Source organism: Arachis duranensis, chromosome 1 (assembly GCF_000817695.3).
Source record: "Arachis duranensis cultivar V14167 chromosome 1, aradu.V14167.gnm2.J7QH, whole genome shotgun sequence".
NCBI lineage: Eukaryota > Viridiplantae > Streptophyta > Magnoliopsida > Fabales > Fabaceae > Arachis > Arachis duranensis.
In genome coordinates this window covers 92,479,678-92,498,938 of record NC_029772.3, presented here as the reverse complement: position 1 = coordinate 92,498,938, position 19,261 = coordinate 92,479,678, and the positions used below count along the sequence as shown (strand labels likewise).

General features: G+C 36.5%; 7 protein-coding genes across 8 annotated transcripts in view; 3 read left to right on the top strand and 4 right to left on the bottom strand.

Moving 5' to 3' along the window:
• Positions 1-361, top strand: part of LOC107458599 (F-box/LRR-repeat protein 3) — a gene marked incomplete in the record, with an annotated part of 6,776 nt that extends 6,415 nt beyond the window's left edge. Inside the window, 1 exon segment of the mRNA XM_016076825.3 lies at positions 1-361. Coding sequence (XP_015932311.1) covers positions 1-39 — 39 coding nt within the window.
• A 395-nt stretch (positions 362-756) lies between these two features.
• LOC107458605 (protein PHOX1) lies at positions 757-4,364 on the bottom strand. Of its 2 annotated transcripts, XR_008003414.1 has the most exons (3): positions 1,587-4,364; positions 1,245-1,485; positions 757-777 (listed from the first exon to the last, which is right to left on the bottom strand). XR_008003414.1 is itself a non-coding variant. In XM_016076830.3 (2 exons), the coding sequence occupies exons 1-2, from the start codon at positions 3,634-3,636 to the stop codon at positions 1,337-1,339; spliced, it is 2,199 nt and encodes a 732-aa protein (XP_015932316.1). In that variant the 5' UTR covers positions 3,637-4,364; the 3' UTR covers positions 804-1,336. The 2 variants fall into 2 exon arrangements, 1 of the variants encoding a protein (XP_015932316.1); XM_016076830.3 differs by lacking the exon at positions 757-777 and having other exon boundaries at positions 804-1,485.
• A 1,963-nt stretch (positions 4,365-6,327) lies between these two features.
• On the bottom strand, positions 6,328-9,563 carry LOC107458616 (uncharacterized). Its single transcript, XM_016076839.3, has 11 exons — positions 9,160-9,563; positions 8,724-8,846; positions 8,556-8,652; positions 8,434-8,469; positions 8,077-8,264; positions 7,890-7,992; positions 7,613-7,794; positions 7,424-7,501; positions 7,250-7,352; positions 7,078-7,171; positions 6,328-6,990 (listed from the first exon to the last, which is right to left on the bottom strand). Exons 1-11 carry the CDS (start codon positions 9,462-9,464, stop codon positions 6,620-6,622), a joined length of 1,680 nt encoding a protein of 559 aa, XP_015932325.1. The 5' UTR covers positions 9,465-9,563; the 3' UTR covers positions 6,328-6,619.
• Positions 9,564-11,343: 1,780 nt separating this feature from the next.
• Positions 11,344-12,951, top strand: LOC107458629 (protein ALP1-like). The gene has a single exon (XM_016076847.3). It carries the CDS (start codon positions 11,365-11,367, stop codon positions 12,661-12,663), a length of 1,299 nt encoding a protein of 432 aa, XP_015932333.1. The 5' UTR covers positions 11,344-11,364; the 3' UTR covers positions 12,664-12,951.
• Positions 12,952-13,058: 107 nt separating this feature from the next.
• On the bottom strand, positions 13,059-15,330 carry LOC107458637 (calcium uptake protein, mitochondrial). The gene is given in 7 exon segments (XM_016076855.3): positions 13,059-13,490; positions 13,581-13,877; positions 14,004-14,211; positions 14,354-14,437; positions 14,554-14,777; positions 14,862-14,972; positions 14,975-15,330. Coding segments are annotated over 7 exon segments (1,359 nt in total). The 5' UTR covers positions 15,203-15,330; the 3' UTR covers positions 13,059-13,283.
• Positions 15,331-16,073: 743 nt separating this feature from the next.
• LOC107458652 (uncharacterized) lies at positions 16,074-17,592 on the top strand. The gene has a single exon (XM_016076878.3). The coding sequence runs from the start codon at positions 16,545-16,547 to the stop codon at positions 17,415-17,417; it is 873 nt and encodes a 290-aa protein (XP_015932364.1). The 5' UTR covers positions 16,074-16,544; the 3' UTR covers positions 17,418-17,592.
• Positions 17,593-17,727: 135 nt separating this feature from the next.
• The window catches only part of LOC107458646 (protein NUCLEAR FUSION DEFECTIVE 4), a 2,395-nt gene continuing 861 nt past the window's right edge, over positions 17,728-19,261 (bottom strand). Inside the window, exons 2-3 of the mRNA XM_016076867.3 lie at positions 18,587-19,261; positions 17,728-18,499 (exon numbers count right to left, since the gene is read on the bottom strand). The exon at positions 18,587-19,261 is cut by the window's right edge and continues 194 nt beyond it. Coding sequence (XP_015932353.2) covers positions 18,007-18,499; positions 18,587-19,261 — 1,168 coding nt within the window. The 3' untranslated portion in view covers positions 17,728-18,006. The remainder of the gene's footprint in view (positions 18,500-18,586) is intronic.

Here is a 19,261-nt window from a genome sequence, read left to right as displayed (position 1 = left end):
TCCGACCTCCCAAATTTGATAAGCTTTCGGCCAGAATAGACCAACAGATGATCGGAGAATTCTGTTCTCAGGCTTGTCAACAATTCTCTGTATATATTCAGATCTCCCTGTTCTGGATATTATAAATGATCATTACAGGGGGCGGGTAATTCTAGAAAATGTGTACATAAGCTATTATGCATGCAACAATGTAATTAAGCTTTTATTTTGCATGTTGTGGTTACCCGAGAATAATTGTACATAAATCATCCTTTTCCTTTTCTCCTTTCGCAGTTCGGTTGTACACTTTGTACATGCCTATTTGGGCTGCTATCTACGTTCTAATGCATGTGATAAAAATTGTTGCAGAGTTTCTGATTAAGTATACTGATCTGAGCTTTATCTCGTGTCCTTTTTATTTTACCCTTTTCTGATTTTATATTTGCTTAGCATAATAAGCAACCATATAACAATGTGTGCGTATACATTGGTTAGTGAAATGTGTAGATTTATCCCTTTTTTTCCCCTTTGGATGGGTATATTTGATGCTTCTAGATTGACGAGATTATAAAGAAAAAAAAGCTCATTACTTCTACAAAGTTAGGGCCGCAAATTCTAGAAAATATATAAATTCAGTGTTTTAAATCCTAAATAGTTACTTAGCACAGTAATCAAAGGAGAAAAATAAAAAGTTTAAAAGTCTCATTTATAAAGACTAACTCAACCAAGATAGCACTTACAAATGTATAAAAATTACAAATAAAGGAAAAATGGTGGTTATAAATAGCAAGAAATAACCTGCAGAATGGGTGAACCAAGGATTACCATAAAGCTATTATTAAGAAAAACAAAGGTAGGGATAGAGAGGATTAATAACAATAAGTAAGCAGTGTCACTCTTGCACATAGCTCAATGTTGCTCAGCATTCAGCTATGATATAACAAAAAAAAACTTGGATTAATTAGAGGTGTAAAATGTACTAGTTTTCCCCAAAGAAGAGAGGAAAAAAATTGCTCTTAAGTTTATTGAAATTTGGAAACATTTACAGCAAAGCACATAAGGCAAATGCCAATATTCTAAAGCTATTTGTGAGAGATCAAATATGCAAGATACTTTTGCACGTTGCGGCCATAAACTTTTCTGCACACTTGAATATATCAGAAAACAAATCATGAACATCATCAAATATTACAGACAACCAAAACAAGCAACTAGACAAAATTAATAGAATGGATTTTAATCAGCAGGGTTTTACACTCTGCTACCTTTGGATGACGATGGGGCTTTAGGCGCAGAAGCAGCCTATAAGTTACTGTCGGCATTGTTGTTGTTTGATACTTGAAGAAAAATATGCAACTCATGGAAGCTCAGATGCCTGATCAAGGTTTGAAGCTCGCCTTCTAAGCAAGGGCTCCAAACGAAATGAAGGAATTACACGCTTCCACCTTTTAGTTTCATTTATATCACTCCATGCCTGTACTATTATTTCAATGTTGAATCCTGGACCTGTAAGTTAGAAAAAGAGTGAACAAATGTATATATATGAACATATACCATTAAAAAGCTAGCTACAAAGTAGAAAGTATGTAGTTATCATGAAAACAAACCATCTGCTGCAGCATTATTTGAACAGTGATCCTTCAACGTCGAAGATATATCCGATGAAGAAGCTCCAGCAAGTTCAAACTTCTCAGCTGCTACTCCCAGTGTTTCATTCCATGATGGTGAACCTATTTTGAATTCTACAATGGAGCGTTCATATAGCATGGTACCCCATAGAAGATTAATTAGAGCTTTCATATTTGCCTGCTGTGTAGCAACTTCCTCTGAGGATATATTTTTGGCAAGTACATGCAACCCCATGTATTGTAGATGTCTTCTTGCATTCTTTGAACTAAAGGCTTTACTCAAGTATTTCTTCCCCCCTGATGCTTCAAATATCTGCATTCCTTTCTCTATATTATCCTCAGCATCGTTGTAAAGCTGAAGAACCTCGGTGGATGACCATGTTTGTAGATCGACATTACTACTGAGAGCATGATACCAAGAAAGTTTTGCTTGCTCAAACTGCTGCTGCCCTAGTGCTAGGAATGCTTCATAAAAATCCGGCTTGATTTGAATGGCAGCTACATATTTTTCTCCCGCATCAGAAAATTCACCCTTTGCCCATTCATAACAGCTCATGATTCGTTCGCATATGTTCTGTTTAGAAAAATCATCTGTTAAATATACTTTCTTCCTTGCCCTTGATGCAAGCACATTTCCCCAGTGGAACAATGCTAGAGCACTCATCTCTTGGAACTTATCTCCTGCCATGTTAAATAAGTCTTGTGCTTCATTACATGTAACAGTCTCCTCCAAAGCCTCGGAATAGAATTTCATCCCAAGGTCATGAAAATCCGGATATCTGTCAGATTCAAATCCAAGATGGTTCTTGAATAGCTTGGCAAATTGAACTATCCAATCCTCAATGCAAGATGAGCCAACAATTTTCTTTGGTTTTACCTCACAACTTTCATCAGGTACATCAACCACAACAGCCTTTTTCCCCACCTTTACTTTGAGCCTTTCAAAGAATTGATCCTGCTCAGGAGCAGCTGCTATTATATACAACCGGATAGAACTCTCGGATCCTGTTTCAGCCCATCTTAACTCATCATCACAAGTGATTGTAACCAAATCACCTTCATGGTCCCTGTATTTGACAAGAATGGGTCCTAGGCCTGGGAACCGATCATAAATAGTTTCTCTTAGCTGCAAGAAGCTGCAATGAGCAGGTAGTTGAGCGCATCTTATATCCTCGCCAAAAACAAATTTTACTGCTTTCTTGGGTAGATCATCTGTTCTATCATTACTCTTCACCTCTATAACCTCCTTAATGTCATCCTTCTTCTCCTCAATTTTGTCCTTAGCCTTCTTCTTTTTGGATTTGTTTGTCTTCTTCTCAACAACAATGTCATCAGCCTTATCCTCTGCAGATTCCTTCTTGTCTTGCTTTTCTACAATTTTGTTATCAGGAGCCTTCTCCTCCTGTTTATTGCTCTTTTTCTTGCGCCCCTTCTCTTTCACCACGTTTTCTTGCGGCACAACATTAATCGGTTCAACATAGTCTGGAGGCAATTCAATTACTGAACCATTTACTCTTAACCCTTTCTTCTCAAGTGCAATTTTCACCTTTTCCGAGATCTCCAACGCCGTGGCATTATTTGGATCCGTCTCCACAACAGCATTAACATCCTTCAGAGCTAAATCCAGCCTATTTAAAGCCTCATAACACCTTGCCCTCTTCAACAGAGCTTTGCTATATCTTGGTGTTACCTCAAGAGCCAAATCGCATTCGCGAATCGCCCTCGGGTACTGGCTGCGTCCCATCTGCATGTAGCATGCAGCCATGTTACTCCTCAGATATGACACATCTGCATGATTCCTTGGTAACAATTTGAGAGCTTTCTCATATTTCACCAATGCCCCTCTAAGGTCCCTCCTTTGGAACAGTTTGTTCCCCTCATCCTTCAACTCCTGAGACATGGATATAGATGAGGCCGGATCACTCTCATATTCGTTGGTGCTGCTGCTCTCTCCCACTTGCCCTTGATCCTCACCTTGATTTCCACCATCTTCACTTGTTTCTCCTACTTGCTTCTTTTTCTTCCCCATTTTCAACCCAGCAATCCAACAGTAGAGAAACTAATCCAAGCAATCACCTTTCTTATACAGCAATATCCAAAACCTCAATCCAATCAACCCTATAAGCAAGAACGATAGCTAACTCCCTTCTCAAAAATAACTAAAACTTCATATGTTACCAACTTGGCAGAATAACCAAAAGCCAAGGAAACATTTTAAACGATACAAAAAAGGGAGAAAAAAAAACTTTATATAACAACCAAATTAATCAACTTCATATGTATATACATAGCAATACACAAAATGGAAGGTACAATGAAGATGAATGAAAAAAAATTAATTAAAAAAAGATATTCCCTAAATGCCAGTGGCTGGAATTGAGGAAACAACCTCAGAATCTCAAAGTTGTGCTCTTACCGTAATGGCATGAATCCTGGAATCTGAAAAAAACAAACGCATTCTTCTCTCCAAATCAGGATTTGTTTCTCCGCAAACACAAATCCCAACTTAGAGAGGAACAAGGACAAAAAAAAACAGGGATTTGAAGATGAAGGAGATTGAGCTATCTTGTCTCGTAAGAAGAGGGAAAAAAAACAAGGACCCAGATTTTGGCAATGGGAAAAGCTTCAAATTTTGGAAGGGAGAGAGAAAGACAAGGACATAGGAGAATCGTAAGAGAAACCAGACATGTTGCGATGTTTTTGTTGTAAATGCAATAAGGAATGATTTTTGTTTTGCTTTTTTCACATTCTTGACGTTAACGCCACACACAAAAGATGTGGAGAATAATAATATTTAATCATATAATTGCAATTTGTTATCTGCACTCAGATTCTGAAACTCACTCCTCAATCTTTTTCCTTTTTTTTTTCTTTTCCTTTTTTATTCCCTATTAATTACTACTACTTCTATTTTAAAATAATAATAATAATGGTCGTAATCTTTTATTCTAATATTTGAATAAGACTGTAATTAATATAATATTATCTTAAACCATATTTGTTATGAAATATAAAAGGAATAATAGATTAAACATGTGATAGTTGTCAATGACAATGAATAACAGTTCAAATGACATTATTTTTCCATACTCAATTAAGAAGTTGCATGTTCGAATCTCCTATCTTTGATTAAAAAAAAAAAACAAACAAACGTGTGATAGTTGACGTTACGAAGAAAAAATCCAAAACAAAAGATGGATAATAATGCCAAATAAATGTTATAGATATTCTTATGCTTAGTTTCTCTGTTTTATTTTTGGTGATGAAAGAGACATGGATCACTCAATCTCAATCATAAAGCGAATGATTGTATTTTTCTCCTGAAATTTGTATTAATGGGCAATAATGCTTTAATAATGTATTCATTAAGTTCCAATCTAGTTTTGCTATGATTGATTTTCAGACAAAATAATATATATTTGGCTATGCACCACATATCATTTCGTTAAAGTATCAACCATCATTTGATTAATTGCGGCTTGATTTCAGCTAAATAGAATTACGTATTTAATTATTATTTTTTATATAGAAATATTATTTTAATAATTAAAAGCAACTTGAAATTAATAATTATTGGAAGTGGATTAAAATTAGCTCTTATATTTTATTATTAAAATAACATTTTCCTTTTTAAATATCTAAATTACTGTTGTATTTTTCGAGCCTATATTTGTTTTATTATTCTTATGTTTTTGTGTGATTTCATTTTAACACTTAAATAATTAAATTTTTATCTTTTTAAGTTTTATTACTAATTATCAACAAAATATCCATTCTTGGATGTTTAAATAACTTAGTAAACTCAAGCTCTTAAAATAAAAGCTCGAATGAATCTAAATTTAAAAACTTATGTTTAGGGTTAAAATGACTATAAATAAATAGATATTAGAAAGTTACGAAAAACACTTTTTTTTAATTTATCATTTTTTGAATATAAATTATTAGACTTTTATGTATTTATTAGAAAGATTCTGAATTAACTATAGCCATATTGTGTTGGGGAAAAAAAGGAAAAAGGAAATTCTTTTGGTGGAACCCAACCAACCACAACTTTATAAAAAGTGCAAAACCATGTGAAGACTCTGAGCAAGGAATAAAAGGCAAGTCATCTTCTGACTTCTACCAAGTTGGTTAGTTAGTTAAAGGGACGCGTTTTGCCACGCCCAACTTGGATAAATTGAACTAATTTGAGTTAGTTGAGTAGTTAATTTATTCATCTATTTAAATAAGTATAAGGAATTTAAATTCTATTTTGTGTATGCAGCAATCTATTAGTCAATAATAGATCCTTAAAAAAGCTAAGATCTGTGACGGATTAATCTTTAACCAAAAAAATTGGATCAATTGATGTAACAATTTGACGTCTAAGATGTATCCAAATAGTAATGTTGAAGAGAATAAACCAGTGAATTAGGATAACAAGATTATCTTTAACTAGATAAAAGTTGTGATTAAAGCTATGTTCTACTGTTTGGTTTGTTTGTTTTGTTTGTAATTGTCCTGAATTGTGTTCTTTGTAGGTGGAGTTTTTTTGAGTAAATTTCGAAAAGAAAAGAGAACATGTGCCTTGCTTTGCTTCCTTATATACCTATAAGTAAAGAACAACATTTTTGTAAATTGTTAGTCCATACAAAAATATATGCACAGCTAGCAGATAGATTTGCCAAACCGCAACCCAACCTGTTTAATCCACAAATTAAATAGTACAACCCATTCAAAATATGATTAAGAAATTTATAGATTTAAATAGTGTGGATTTTGATTTAAACAAGTCATCTTAGATATTGCCATATGAATAATGAATACCAAGCTGTATATTCAATACACTTTGGAGTTTGGAACATACCTAATTGTTATGAAAAAGGAATCATATTCATCAATTGTTTATGCTGAACAATAATATGATTAATACCCAAAACAAAAAATAACAAGAAAAAATGTATATTAACATCATCCTGCTACTGACATAAACTGATCTTGATTTATTATTGTTGTATATAATCAGTTTGTTGCTACTGAGGAGGAGCAGAGTCCAACATAGCAAGGTACTGAGTGATGGCTTCTCCTTCAATGTTGACTTCAATGTCATAGTCAGCCAATGCATCTGAGCTTGCTATGTCTGCAGATATCTCATCTTCCATCTCCACATCTCTCTCTGAATCTGATGATGATGATGATGATGATGCACCTTCACCTTCTCCTTCTCCTTCACCACCATCATTATTTTTATTCACATCTTGGTTCTCAACATCAGAACCAGCAACATTGTGTGATGCTGATGCTGATGCTGATGCTGATGAGTCTGCTGCTGCCTCAGATTGTGGCATCATCAGCCTTTGCATGATTTCATCTGGGGTCCCACCACCCTCAACAGCAGCAACCACTGCTAATAAAAAAGTATAGTGAATTAGTGATTACATTATATATATCAAAACTATATGACTATTCATTTAGTAAACTACTTTAGTACCTCTTGATCTCTCAAATCCCATCTGCACATATCTCTCAATTTCAGAATTGGTGTCCTGTTTTTGTTTTTTTCTTTTCTTTGACTCAATATAATCCTTCATGATAACAACAGTTATTACTTATTAGTAAGACTAAGACATGATGTGGTTAGTTAGTAAGTAATGGTAATTAACCTGTAAATTAGAATTGGTCTCAGGTTTTGTGAGATCATCTAATGCTTTGTCACTGTCATTCTCATTTCTTCTAAGTGCTTCAGCTGCAAGCTCCCTCTCAAACCTGCCACAATTGTAATTAGCAACAGCAAATTTCGAGAAAACAAAGCTGAAAACGAATGATAATTTTCTGACCCAATAGAGACTAATTCATCCAATCTTGGAAGATCAACAGGCTTCTTCAGAGGAGTCACCCCATACTGCTTTTGTTCCCTGACAGATTCACCAACATAATCAGAAAGAATCGGTACAAGTTTATAGTACTAAATAATAATAATAATAATAATAATAATAAAGATCAAGTTAAGTGTAAGTTTAACCAACCAAATCTCGTTCCTTCTTTGGATATCTTCCATCTGCTTTTGCCTCTTCTTGGCCTTCTCCTCAAGAAGAAGATCAATGGCTCCCCCAACATCTTGATTGGTCATTCGCAATGCTCGCTTCGCATTAACCTCTTTGAAGCCCATTTGCATAACAGCTGATAAAGTTTCATCAGACACTTGTAGCTGCAAAACATAATCAAACAAGTAAGCCAATACATGTCCAAATTCTCAATTATAATTATAAATTCATCTCAAGTCCCAATAAGCCTTCTTCATACCCGAGCAAATTTTGCTTTTGCAGAAGTCAATGCTACTCTTGCTTTCTCAAACTGTCCACTATGATAAGCCACCACTCCCTCAAGAAGCTCCAATCTCAAATGCCTATATATACAACAAACTCATAAGCATTAATAGTCTTCTCTAAGCAGCAATTAAGAAGAAGGAGATCAGAGTTTAATGGCTCACAATGCAAGTTCTGGAAAGCGACCACCCTGCAAGAGCCTGAGGCGGAGCAAGTTCTTGCCATGAGCACGCTCTAGTCCCTCTCTAGCCATTTCGAGTCGCTTTCCTGCTTCCGAAAGCGAACTTATGTCACGCAACATAAAGTAACACCACACCATGTTTATTTGCAGAATGGGTACATTATCAATAAGCTGAAACCAAGAAAAACACACAATTGTTAATTATATTCAAACAAGTTGAATTCATTATACACAGTGCCTCAAATAATTCTCATACATAGACCAACAAATTCAAGTCTAGAGTTTAGTGTGAAAAGTAAAGAGTTTTCCAACAAGTGATAGAATAGAATGTATCACTGACCTCAAGGACTTTTGAATCACAGAGAGAAAATGCTTCCTGCAATAACAGTGATCAGAATTATTGATAACATGCTTTGAAAAAACACATCTGAAAATGATAGATATCAAATTTTCTTAACTAACCTCTCCCATAGAGAGAACTTCAAGTGCATCTTTGTAGTTTCCTTGTCTAATAAGGCGCTTTCCATTTGCATCAAGCATTAGTCCCATCATCACAGCCCTGCCAGCCAAACCCAAAAAGATAACAACAGAATTGTTTCAAGTTTATTATGCATGGTTGCTTAATTATACCTCTGATCAGTCTCAGAACCAAGTTGCACTTTCTTTCCACTTTGATCTTCAACTTCAATGTTGAAGTCTTCAACAGGTAATGATCCATCAGCATGCCTTCCAGCAAGTGCAGTAGCAGCAGCCCTTGTTGCAAGTAATAAATTTTAGATAAAAGAGCCACAAAGATTCAATATTTAACAAAACCAACCATACAAAAAAAAAAGTGATCAAATCAGTCACTCACTAGTATAAAATACATGATCCAATACAACGGTAGAAACTCAAAAGCAGTCGACTTCACGTGAAGTTGATACTGAGAATTGTTAGATGATTTGACTGATTTAACTAAATTTTCATCTAACAACTCTCAGATATCAATTTTACGTGAAGTCGACTTCACTTCAGTTTTCACCCAATACAAAATATAAATTAAAAATGAGTTAAATAATACACGTACTTGAGCCTGGAAAGCCTGCGAGATCGTTCCTCTTCGGCCATGATTTGATTCTTGATGGATTGTCCTTCTTCAACAGAGATACGAGTGGATAGAATCTTAGCGTTGTTCTTGATACCCAATTGAGTCAAACTGCGGGTGGGGTCATCAGGATCCTTGAGGATTCTGCCGGCGCAGATGAGGTTGATGGAGTGAGGGTTGCAATTTGATCGCTTTGCAACTTCTTCACGGAGCATGGGAATGTTCCAGTTGTCAAGTTCAACATCTAAAACTCCAACCCATGTTCCACCAATTCGGAGTTTCTCCATGGCATCAAACACTGGACTACTTCGGAGACTCGTAGGTTATTATTCTATTTATAGGTGCAACACGTGGACCCATATCACCACAAATTCAACTTCTTCAATCTTGTTATGAAAGAAAGCTTCCTTTGCAATTAAGGTTGGTTCATTGTATTTTACTAGGGTTTTTAAATTTTAATTAAATGAATTCTGTTAATTAAAAAGGTCATCAATAAGTTAATTAAAACAAACTTAAAAAAGATTTTTCAGAATATCTTTAAAATAAAAAAGGTAATTTACACAAATAAATCATTTAAAAATCAATATTGTACTAATATTTTAAAGTGAATTACCTTCTATGTAAATCGAAATAATTAGACTTCATTTATACATTTTAAAGGTAAATCAAATTTATTGTATATATTATATCAATAATAAATTGAATATAATATCAATAATAAATTGAATTGATTTGATTTACTATTTTTGCAACATATACATATAAATCGAATACTTTTTACCTTTAAGTTAATTATTTATTTATTCTATATTAACTTTAAAATATAAATGTCAATAAAAAATTATTCCATTTGAATGTAAATAAAATATCAAAAAAATCAAAACGAATAAAAATAGAAATATAATTTTTGTGTTTTAGTTCAAATTTTAAAAAATCTACATTTTTATAAACTTATTAATTTAAAATGAAATAATATATGATTTTTAAAAATTAATTTTTAACTCATTAGCATTTAAAAAATCATTACTGAGATTTTTGATGTTAAAAAAATTAATATTAAATATAATCCTCTAAGATGATATAGAAGTTAAAATTTAAATTTTTTAGAGTTAGAAGTAACAGATAGTTATACAATATAAAATGACAAATTATATTTATACAATATGTAATTCGAAAAATAATTAAAATATCATATCAATCAAATTATCATTTAATTTGTGAAATTAAATATAGAACTTATTGCTTTAATAACGTTACTTCTAACTCAAACATGAATTTTTTTTAGAGCATAACAGTATCAAAATATAAGTTTTATACTTAATTTCACAAATTAAATGAGTCAAAAAATATTTTTTAATTAATTTTTAGAAATCGTTTATTGTTTCATTTTAGATTTTTTAGAATTTAAACTAAAACACAAAAATTAAATTTTTATTCTTATTCGTTTTGAGTGTTTTGATATTTTATTTAAATTTAAGTGGGAATATTTTTTATTGACATTTATGTTTTAAAGTCAATAATCTATATCAGTACTAAATCAAATTAACTAGATTCGATTTATATGTATAGTAGATCGAATTAACTTAATTCGATTTATTATGTTGTACTTCGAATTTTTTCTCTAATAAATCGAATCCAATTAATTCGATTTATCCAATTTAATTGATTCAATTTATATAAAGATAAATTCGAACATATATGTAAACTATTTTATTTTAGAATATTAATATAATATTGATTCACAATTAATTTGTTTGTGTGATTTATTCTGATAAAAATATAGGTTTTTGATTGGTACTAATAAAAATAATATAAATATAATAATTAAAATATTAGCATAGTAAATAATTTAACTAAATATCTTATATTATTTAATAATTTTTAATTATTATTCTTATATAAGATATTTTTATATGAATAATTAAGATGGTTATTTTTAGAAGAGAAATTATAGCATTTGTTACAAAGAAGATAGATGGAATTTTGAATGGAAGAAGTTGACATTTTCAAAGTTTGCAGTAATATCTAATCTGTTAGAATAATATATTTTCTTCAATCAATAATTTTAAAAGTAAAATTTTTAAATTTTTAAATTTGTCCACTAGCAAACTAATAGATAAGTAAAGATTAAGAGAGAAAAATAAAATATTAATTGGAAACATTTTTGAGAAAGTAGAATGTGAATGAATGGCACCAAGCGGCGGCACCAAGCGGAAGGCGAAGAAGAAATCCCACCACCACCTGAACCGCCCGAACCGGCCCAACCTGGCGGCGATAATCTCGGCAGTGACAGCCACCGCGAACTCCTTCCTCTCCCAAAACGACCTGACCCTTCTTCCCTTCCAAACCCTCGCACTCGAATCCCTAATCGCATCCACATCCCACTCTCTCTCCACATTCCTTTCTCTCCTTCCCAAACCCTTCGACCCTCTCTCTCTCCCACCTTCACTACCTCCCCCGCAAGCCCAATGCTGGTTTCGCCGCTTCCTCTCCGCCGCCAACACCGATTCGCGCTGGCTCCATGCATTTCGCATGTCCCAGCCTTCCTTCTCTCAACTCCTCGACCAACTCTCCCCTTCCCTCCGCTCCGCGCTTCCCCAAATCGCCCCCGATTGCGCCCTAGCCGCCGCCATTTTCCGACTGGCCCATGGCGCCTCCTACGCCGCCGTGGCGCGCCGCTTCGGGATCTCCCTCGCCGAGTCCTGCCGCGCTTTCTTCGCGGTCTGCAAGGCCGTGACTAATAAACTAGGGCACCTCTTCGAGCTACGCACTGATTCCGACAGGGTTGTGGTGGGTTTCGGGTGGAGCTCGGTCCCCAATTGTGTGGGCGTTCTGGGGTTGGATAAATTCGCGATTGAAAGCAAAATTTTGGGTGAAGATGGGTTCTTGATGGTTCAGGCATTGGTGGATTCCGAAGGTAGGTTCTTGGATGTTTCAGCTGGGTGGCCTAGTACGTTGAAACCCGAAACTGTTTTGCGTCAGAGTAAGCTCTTTCTTGAGGTTGAGGAATCCAGAGAGTTGTTGCAAGGGCCATCTTTTAAGCTCAGTGATGGTAGTTTGATTCCTCAGTATGTGTTGGGGGATTCGTGTTATCCCCTTTTGCCATGGCTTTTAACACCTTATAATAGGGTGAATGAGGAAGATAGTTTTGGTTCTGCTGAAAGAGCATTCAACTGTGCACACGCACGTGCAATGGGGTTGGTTGGTGATGCCTTTGGGAGGCTAAGGGTTAGGTGGCAGATCCTTTCGGATTTAAGGAAGTGGAAAGGGGAGTGTGTTGAGTATTTGCCTTATGTGATTGTGACTTGCTGTTTGCTGCATAATTTCTTGATTAAGTGTAACGAGCCAATGCCTGTTAAAGAAGTCACAATTGTGGAAAAGGAAAGAGCGGATGATGTTGCTTCTGATGGAGTGGTGGATGAGAATGCAATGAGGATAAGGGATGCACTTGCCATGCATTTTAGTAGGGAGAGCTTGAGAGGATGAATCAATGAAAAGACTCGTGTCTGTAAAACCTTGTAGGGGCTACCACTTCCGTTAAGTTTGTTGGCTTTCAATGCCCTTTTTATGTGTCACATTTTTGTCATGTATACCACGTGCAGTTTTGATGTACCAATCACAATCAACTGTGATACTGCTTTTCTAGTTAGGGTAGTTTAGCAGCACACCAAGTACAAAACACGCTTTCTTGTTATTGAGGCTTTGTACTACCAAGAATGTAAAAGTATGAAACTCTTCTTTTCAGTAGCCAAGATGGTTGTGTCTGTCTGCAAAGTTTTTGTTTCGAAAAGTTCAAGCAATTACATCCTTTGCAGAACGATAATATTCGTAAAAAGAGAAGGTACCGAAGTAACTGAACTTATTTTTCCAGTCAAAAACAGTATGAGAAGCAATAATATTTAATAGTAGCTGGTTTATCAGTATGTACAAAAATGATCATATGAGGACAAATTCCCAGAAAGGGAAAGATCTTGGACAAAAAATGAAAATTCAACACTCTACATCTCTGAGAACACAGCAAAATCATGTGATAAATGATAAATCTTCATCCTGTGTTGCTTCACATGGTTGAATTCATTGCAATGCTTAATTAGATTAATTCATCATTAACTTTGAAGCTTAGTTGATGAACGCTTTGTTGCACAGTTCCAAAAGCAAGATAACAAACTTCCCATGCCTTCACGTGCTGTACTGCTTTCTCTTCTTTGTATAACTTTAATAAACTCATCAGCACTCAAGTTTCCATCCCGGTTAGCATCAAAAACATGAAAAATTATGTCAGCAACTGCATCTGTAATAGTGATGCCACATACCTGCATCAATTTAACATTAGCCATAAGATGTTTCTGTTCATTCATCATTGGAAATGCTCGATACTCAGTATAAAAGGGAGTTTTTAGTACCTGTGATGCTGCTCTCTGAAAATCAGATTTTGTCAACTCTCCACTAATTTGCCCATAGCTGAATATGGCTAGGGAGAAGAATTCCAACTGCTTGCGCAATTCTGCAAAGGCTTCAAACTCTTGAAATGTGATTTTTATGTTTCTGAGATGCGAATCATCATTCATTTCCTCCACCCTATCCAACAGTTTGTTTATATGATTGATATCAGCAGCTGCAACCAAGGAAAGTGCGAAATCTTTGGCTGAAATTGTTCCTTTTCTGTTGTAGTCATAGTGAGCAAACTCCAACTTCAAGATCTGCAAAGCAAAATCGTATGTTGCGAAATGCAAGGTGTTTCTTGCTAATCACAAAAAGTTCTTAGCAGTCCAAATAAAAAACTTTCAGAATGTGCTGTGAAATCGTATTATGATCAGCATACATACCTCTTCATGTAAGTCTCTTAAGAACTGAACAAATTTTCCATGTTCCAAACAAGTATTTCCATCTTTGCCAAAGAAATACTCCAATATACCACCCTCGTCCACCGAACTTTTAACTCCGAGGCGCCGTCCATCCCTGTGGCTAGCCCCCTGTCTGTTTTGAGATCGCATCAAAGCCATCACTTTCTTGAATTCTTCTTTGTCTATTTCCCTATTAACATGATCCTTAGAGAGATGAGATGCACAAACCAGGATATCTTTGATAGTGGACAAAATCAATTGTTATTGTAACAATATGTGTATAATCATTATGATTGTGACATTTTTTCTTGAAGGAAGGAAGAAGATCCTACCCATTATTGTTAAGATCAAACATTTTGAAGGCAACTGTGAAGCTGGATTCTGGTATGCTGAGGAGAGTAACAAAAAAGATGTACCTGTAATTGAGGAAGAAATGGATTTGTTATCCAAATTAGCAGCACTTGAAATCTGAACAAATGAGATTGATTCATGCATAGAAGAAGATGTGATAACAACAGAACAGAATACTCACTCTGGAAAAGAAATGACTCCATCATTGTTAGTGTCAAAGAGCATAAAGAATTCAGAGGGTTGACACCGCAATGTACCAGGAACCTGCTCCCCTCTGAGAAAGCCCTCTCTAACACGGTTCGATTCCGAAGGAGGGAACACCGGAACAACAGCACGCATCAAATCTGCAGGTGTCATATAAACCTCGCCATTCGCGGTTTTGATCGATGCAAAGTACTCGAAAACCTGCGAATTAAATGAATAAGAATCAACATCACTGATCATTGAAGAAACACATAATGGAAAAGACTAAAAAAGTGAAATGATTACCTTCTCTGGAGGGCTCTGTAAGCGGATACGTTTTTCATAGTTGAAGAATACTCTTCTTCTGTAGCTGTCTGTAAAGGATGAAAACGAGAAATCCAAAAAACAATATCAATCGAAATCTTGTGTCTCAAGAAACATGAAGAGGAGTAAGAGGAATACCAGTAGCCTAAGGTGGTTCCAAGAAGCACAACGCCAGAAGCTATTGATCTGAGAAAAGATTCAAAGTGGTTACTTTGAGAAGCCAAGGGCCTCAAAGATGATGACGTGGAGCTCTCTGATTGGGTGCACAGAATCCTTGTGCTGAGCCTGAGAGATAATGGCAAAGCTCTGGTGCGAGAATACATGGCAATGTTGCGGGTTGAGACTGAAACTGAAACTGAAACTGAAACAGAAACAGAAAAAGAGGCGTGTGTTTTGTGCCAAAACTTGTGGTCCCCACGAGTTACGCGCCAAAACTTGTGGCCGTTGTGTTTCGTTGCAACTGCCAAAGTTGGTTAGTGGTTATCATTTCTTCAACATGATTATTTTTTTGCCCTTTAGACTTAACTTATTTTTCTGGCTAATTATAGTCAGTTCTTCATTGGGTCTAACTTTAGCACCGGTGAAATCAGAGATAAGTTAGTTAATCTCCAACAGAAACTTACAACTAACTACAGCTGTCACTACTCTAACGAGTAACGACAATAAGCTGAAGTAAATTGCAAATTGCAGGGTAGTGTCTCCAAATGATGTGAATTAGTGACAATGACATGGATGGTGATGAATGGACCACAACATGTGCAGCCGAATTTTGATGTGAAACATATAATATCAATTGTTTTGAATTAGGGTAGTAGTAAGTAGTAACCTGCCCCTACCAGTTCACACTTACTTCGTTCACTGCCCCTTTCCCACAATACTCTCTCTTCTTTGACACACGCTATAAAATATTTTTACGTGAGAATGTAAAAATGTTCCATGCTATATATGTTGCATATTTTGTTCTATTCATGTTCTCATCTTATGAGTTGAGACAATGCTACCATTGTATAAATGAAGGGAGTAGGTAAGTGGTACATTAAAGTTCTGCTTAGATCATGGGTAGTAGGTTACCAAATTGATTTGCATTAACTACTCCATTTTATTGGGCCCCTTTAGCCATGCCATTTTCTTAATCTAACTGTATCCTTTATTACCATAAAGACCCGCCCACATTTTCCACAATGCATTGCTGACCAATTCCAATTCTAATCCCTTCCAAGTGGGAGGAAGAGCAGAGGGCAGGATAGGAGCATCTTATCGCATTCCGTGCCCACTAACCACTTTCCTCATTCTCGTCCTCTTCGCTTTTGCACTACAAATTTAGGCAAATTGCCACACCCCCTAGCTAGGTCTGCGTTAGTTTGTTTTTAATTATTCCCCTCTTGAGCTGTGTGCGTCATAACTACCATGTTGGTTATAAAAATCTGCAGTAATATTCTCATTACATTACTGATAGTCATAGCAGTATCTATGCCCGTGACCGTAAGCCTATATCTCCTTACGTTATGATAATGGCATAATAAATTGTACACTCTTGTCGCTCTCACTCTCAACTACCATCCAAATTGCATTAAAATTATGAAGCAAACCAATTAAGTGTATAGTGGTCTCATAAACCAACATAAATAAATACTCATCAAAATATCCATCACATACATCATATCCATGGACTGGTTCTCCTGGCTTTCAAGAACAACCCTTCATCCTTCTCTCATCTACGACTATGGCCTCACTTTCGCCCGCAACGAGCTCCAATTGGAAGACGCCACTCACTTCAACCACGAGCTCCTCCAGAGCATGGGAATCTCCATTGCCAAGCACAGGCTCGAGATTCTCAAGCTAGTTAACAAACAACAACAAGACCTCCCACCACCGCCGCCGCCGCTCCGTCCCAACAAGAAGCTCTCCGCCGTCCTCAAGAGATGCCTCAGGAAGTGCATGAACAAGCTTGTGATTCACGGCCAAGATGTCAACCTCAAGAATATGCCTCAACCACCGCCGCAAATAGAGCCGAATTGGCAGCACCAAGGGAAATGGAAAGGTATGGTGATGAGGAAACAAGGCAGTGAGGAGAAGGAAGAGATGGAAAAGCCAGCACTGCCGGTGCCTCCGATTTACCGAAGCAAGACCATAGCGCTATCAGGGCCGTTGGATGGAAGAATGCATGAGAAAGTGGCGCCTGCTAACAAGGCCATTAAGCTATCTGGACCGTTGGATGGAAGGATGCACGACCGGATGATGGTGTACACTAATAGAAGCCCTTTGAGATCTTCGTCTGCGATTAGGCCTGTGCTGGATAGCAGGCTCACAAGAGGCCCAAGATTGTCTGGGCCTCTTGATGCAAGGCTCATGGCTGAGAATAGAAGCCCAAGAATGCCAATACTTAGAAACTCCGATGCAAGTAGGCTCGTTGAGCCCGATGAGAGCCCATTGGGCTTCAGTCCCGGTGACAAGCTTGATTTTGACTTTGACGTTGATGATGATGTTGATGATCATACTCTCTGGCCTACACTGTTTCAAGATCTGAAACCAACTTGATTTATTTTTTTGTTGTTTTTTACTTTGGTGAGTGACCGCAACACCTTTTGATTTTATATTATTCTAATTATATCATATAGTAATTATATCATATTAAGTGTCGTGATTTTCTTGTATCTATTCTCTTGGTGGTTCTCAAACCACTTGTTTATATACATCCATTTAATTCCTTTAATTAATTATTAATGAGAATGCTTCAAAAACTTGTTCACTTTCTCTCAAGGTCTGACAACCTAGTACGATTCCATTATGATGCCATATTACAAAGTAAAAGTAAAAGTTTCAGATCTCGATTCTCAATAGTCCATCGTTCAACGCATCTAATAATAGATTAATTCCATTCACACCTAAGAGTACATATAAAGATCATCAATTTTAACTTTGTCAAATTCCACCTAACATGCATGCTAAAACAAGCATTTTATAGGTGATACACCGAAATTCATCTAAACTTTATAATAACAAAATACAGTAGTGATGAAGTAGGGCCACACTTGTTGAAGCAAAAAGTAGTTTGTGTACTAAGTAAATCAATGATGATGTCCCGGAAGCAGGAAACAGGTCTATCTTTGTTTCTCTGCTTTTTGAATTAGTGAAGTGAAGAAGTTGTTTGTGGCAACTTGAAAGAACCACCAGCATAAAGCATTTGGTAAACAGGCTTAATTCTTACAGCCAAGATGGTACCAGCAAAGGCACCAACAGCACAAACAGCAGAAAGTGTGAGGAATGTGATCTTAAAGCAATCAGGGCCCAAGCAAGAAGCACTTGAAGGAATGATTCCCATGCTTTGTTGCCTTGTAGCCTCATTGTCATACACAGTACCTGCTAGAAGTGCTGAGAAGAGGAATGCACCAAGTGGATTCCCCATGAATATGAAGTTGCTCAACATCCCAAAGTGCTCCAAACCAAAAAGCTCAGACACAGTTGGAATCACCACTGTGAATTGCACTCCATAGCAGATTCCAAGAAGTGCAATGGCAGGGTATAGGGCCCCATTGATAGCATATGCAAACAGGATGTATAGGATCATCATCATTACCTGAGTGCATGTCATCCAAACCGTGCGCGGAATTGTTTTCGTTCTGCACCACCACAGATATATTCAATTATGTATCGTCACATCATTAATAAGAAAAGAAAAAAATAGTCAATTCCACATTTGCACTCACTTGACAAAATGTTCTGAAAGGACTCCTCCACCAAGGCGACCAACAAAGTTGAAAAAGCTGAAAAGGGACAACAAGATAGTGGTATCATCCTCACCTTGTGCAATGCCAATTTGTGCTAGATTGTTGATTACAGTGACCCCAGTTCCAACACCAACAAAGTAAATGAAAAATAGTAGCCAGAAATCAGCCTTTACTATTGCCTCTGTGAACTTAAAATCTTCCCCTCTTTTAGGCCTTCTCTTCTTCTTCACGGCTCCCTCGCCCACGGCCAGAAGCATTGCTACCTCGGCCGAGGGATCCGTGTCGTAGAAGCTTCCGAGCCCACTGGCCGAGGAAGACGCCAGCAGCGGCTCGGTGTTGTCTTCTTTGGCTCCTTCTTGGGGCAAACGTTCCGAGGAGGCATTAGGTGTTTGTGATCGGGTGGATCCTGTTTTGGGACAGAGTGTCATCTTGATAGGGATAGCAAGTGGAGCCATGAGGAGTAGAATCATGAGAGCCACCAAGAGGTAGGAAAGTGCACCACTCAAGGTGAGAATGTCACCAAATATGTTTGTGGCAAGAATGTATAAACCCAAGACCACACTTGAAGCTTGGATGAACAGAAAATGCCCTTTCTCTTTGGAATCTTCAGTGGAAAGTGGAGTGCAAGGCCTAACAAGAAACATCATGCTGAAG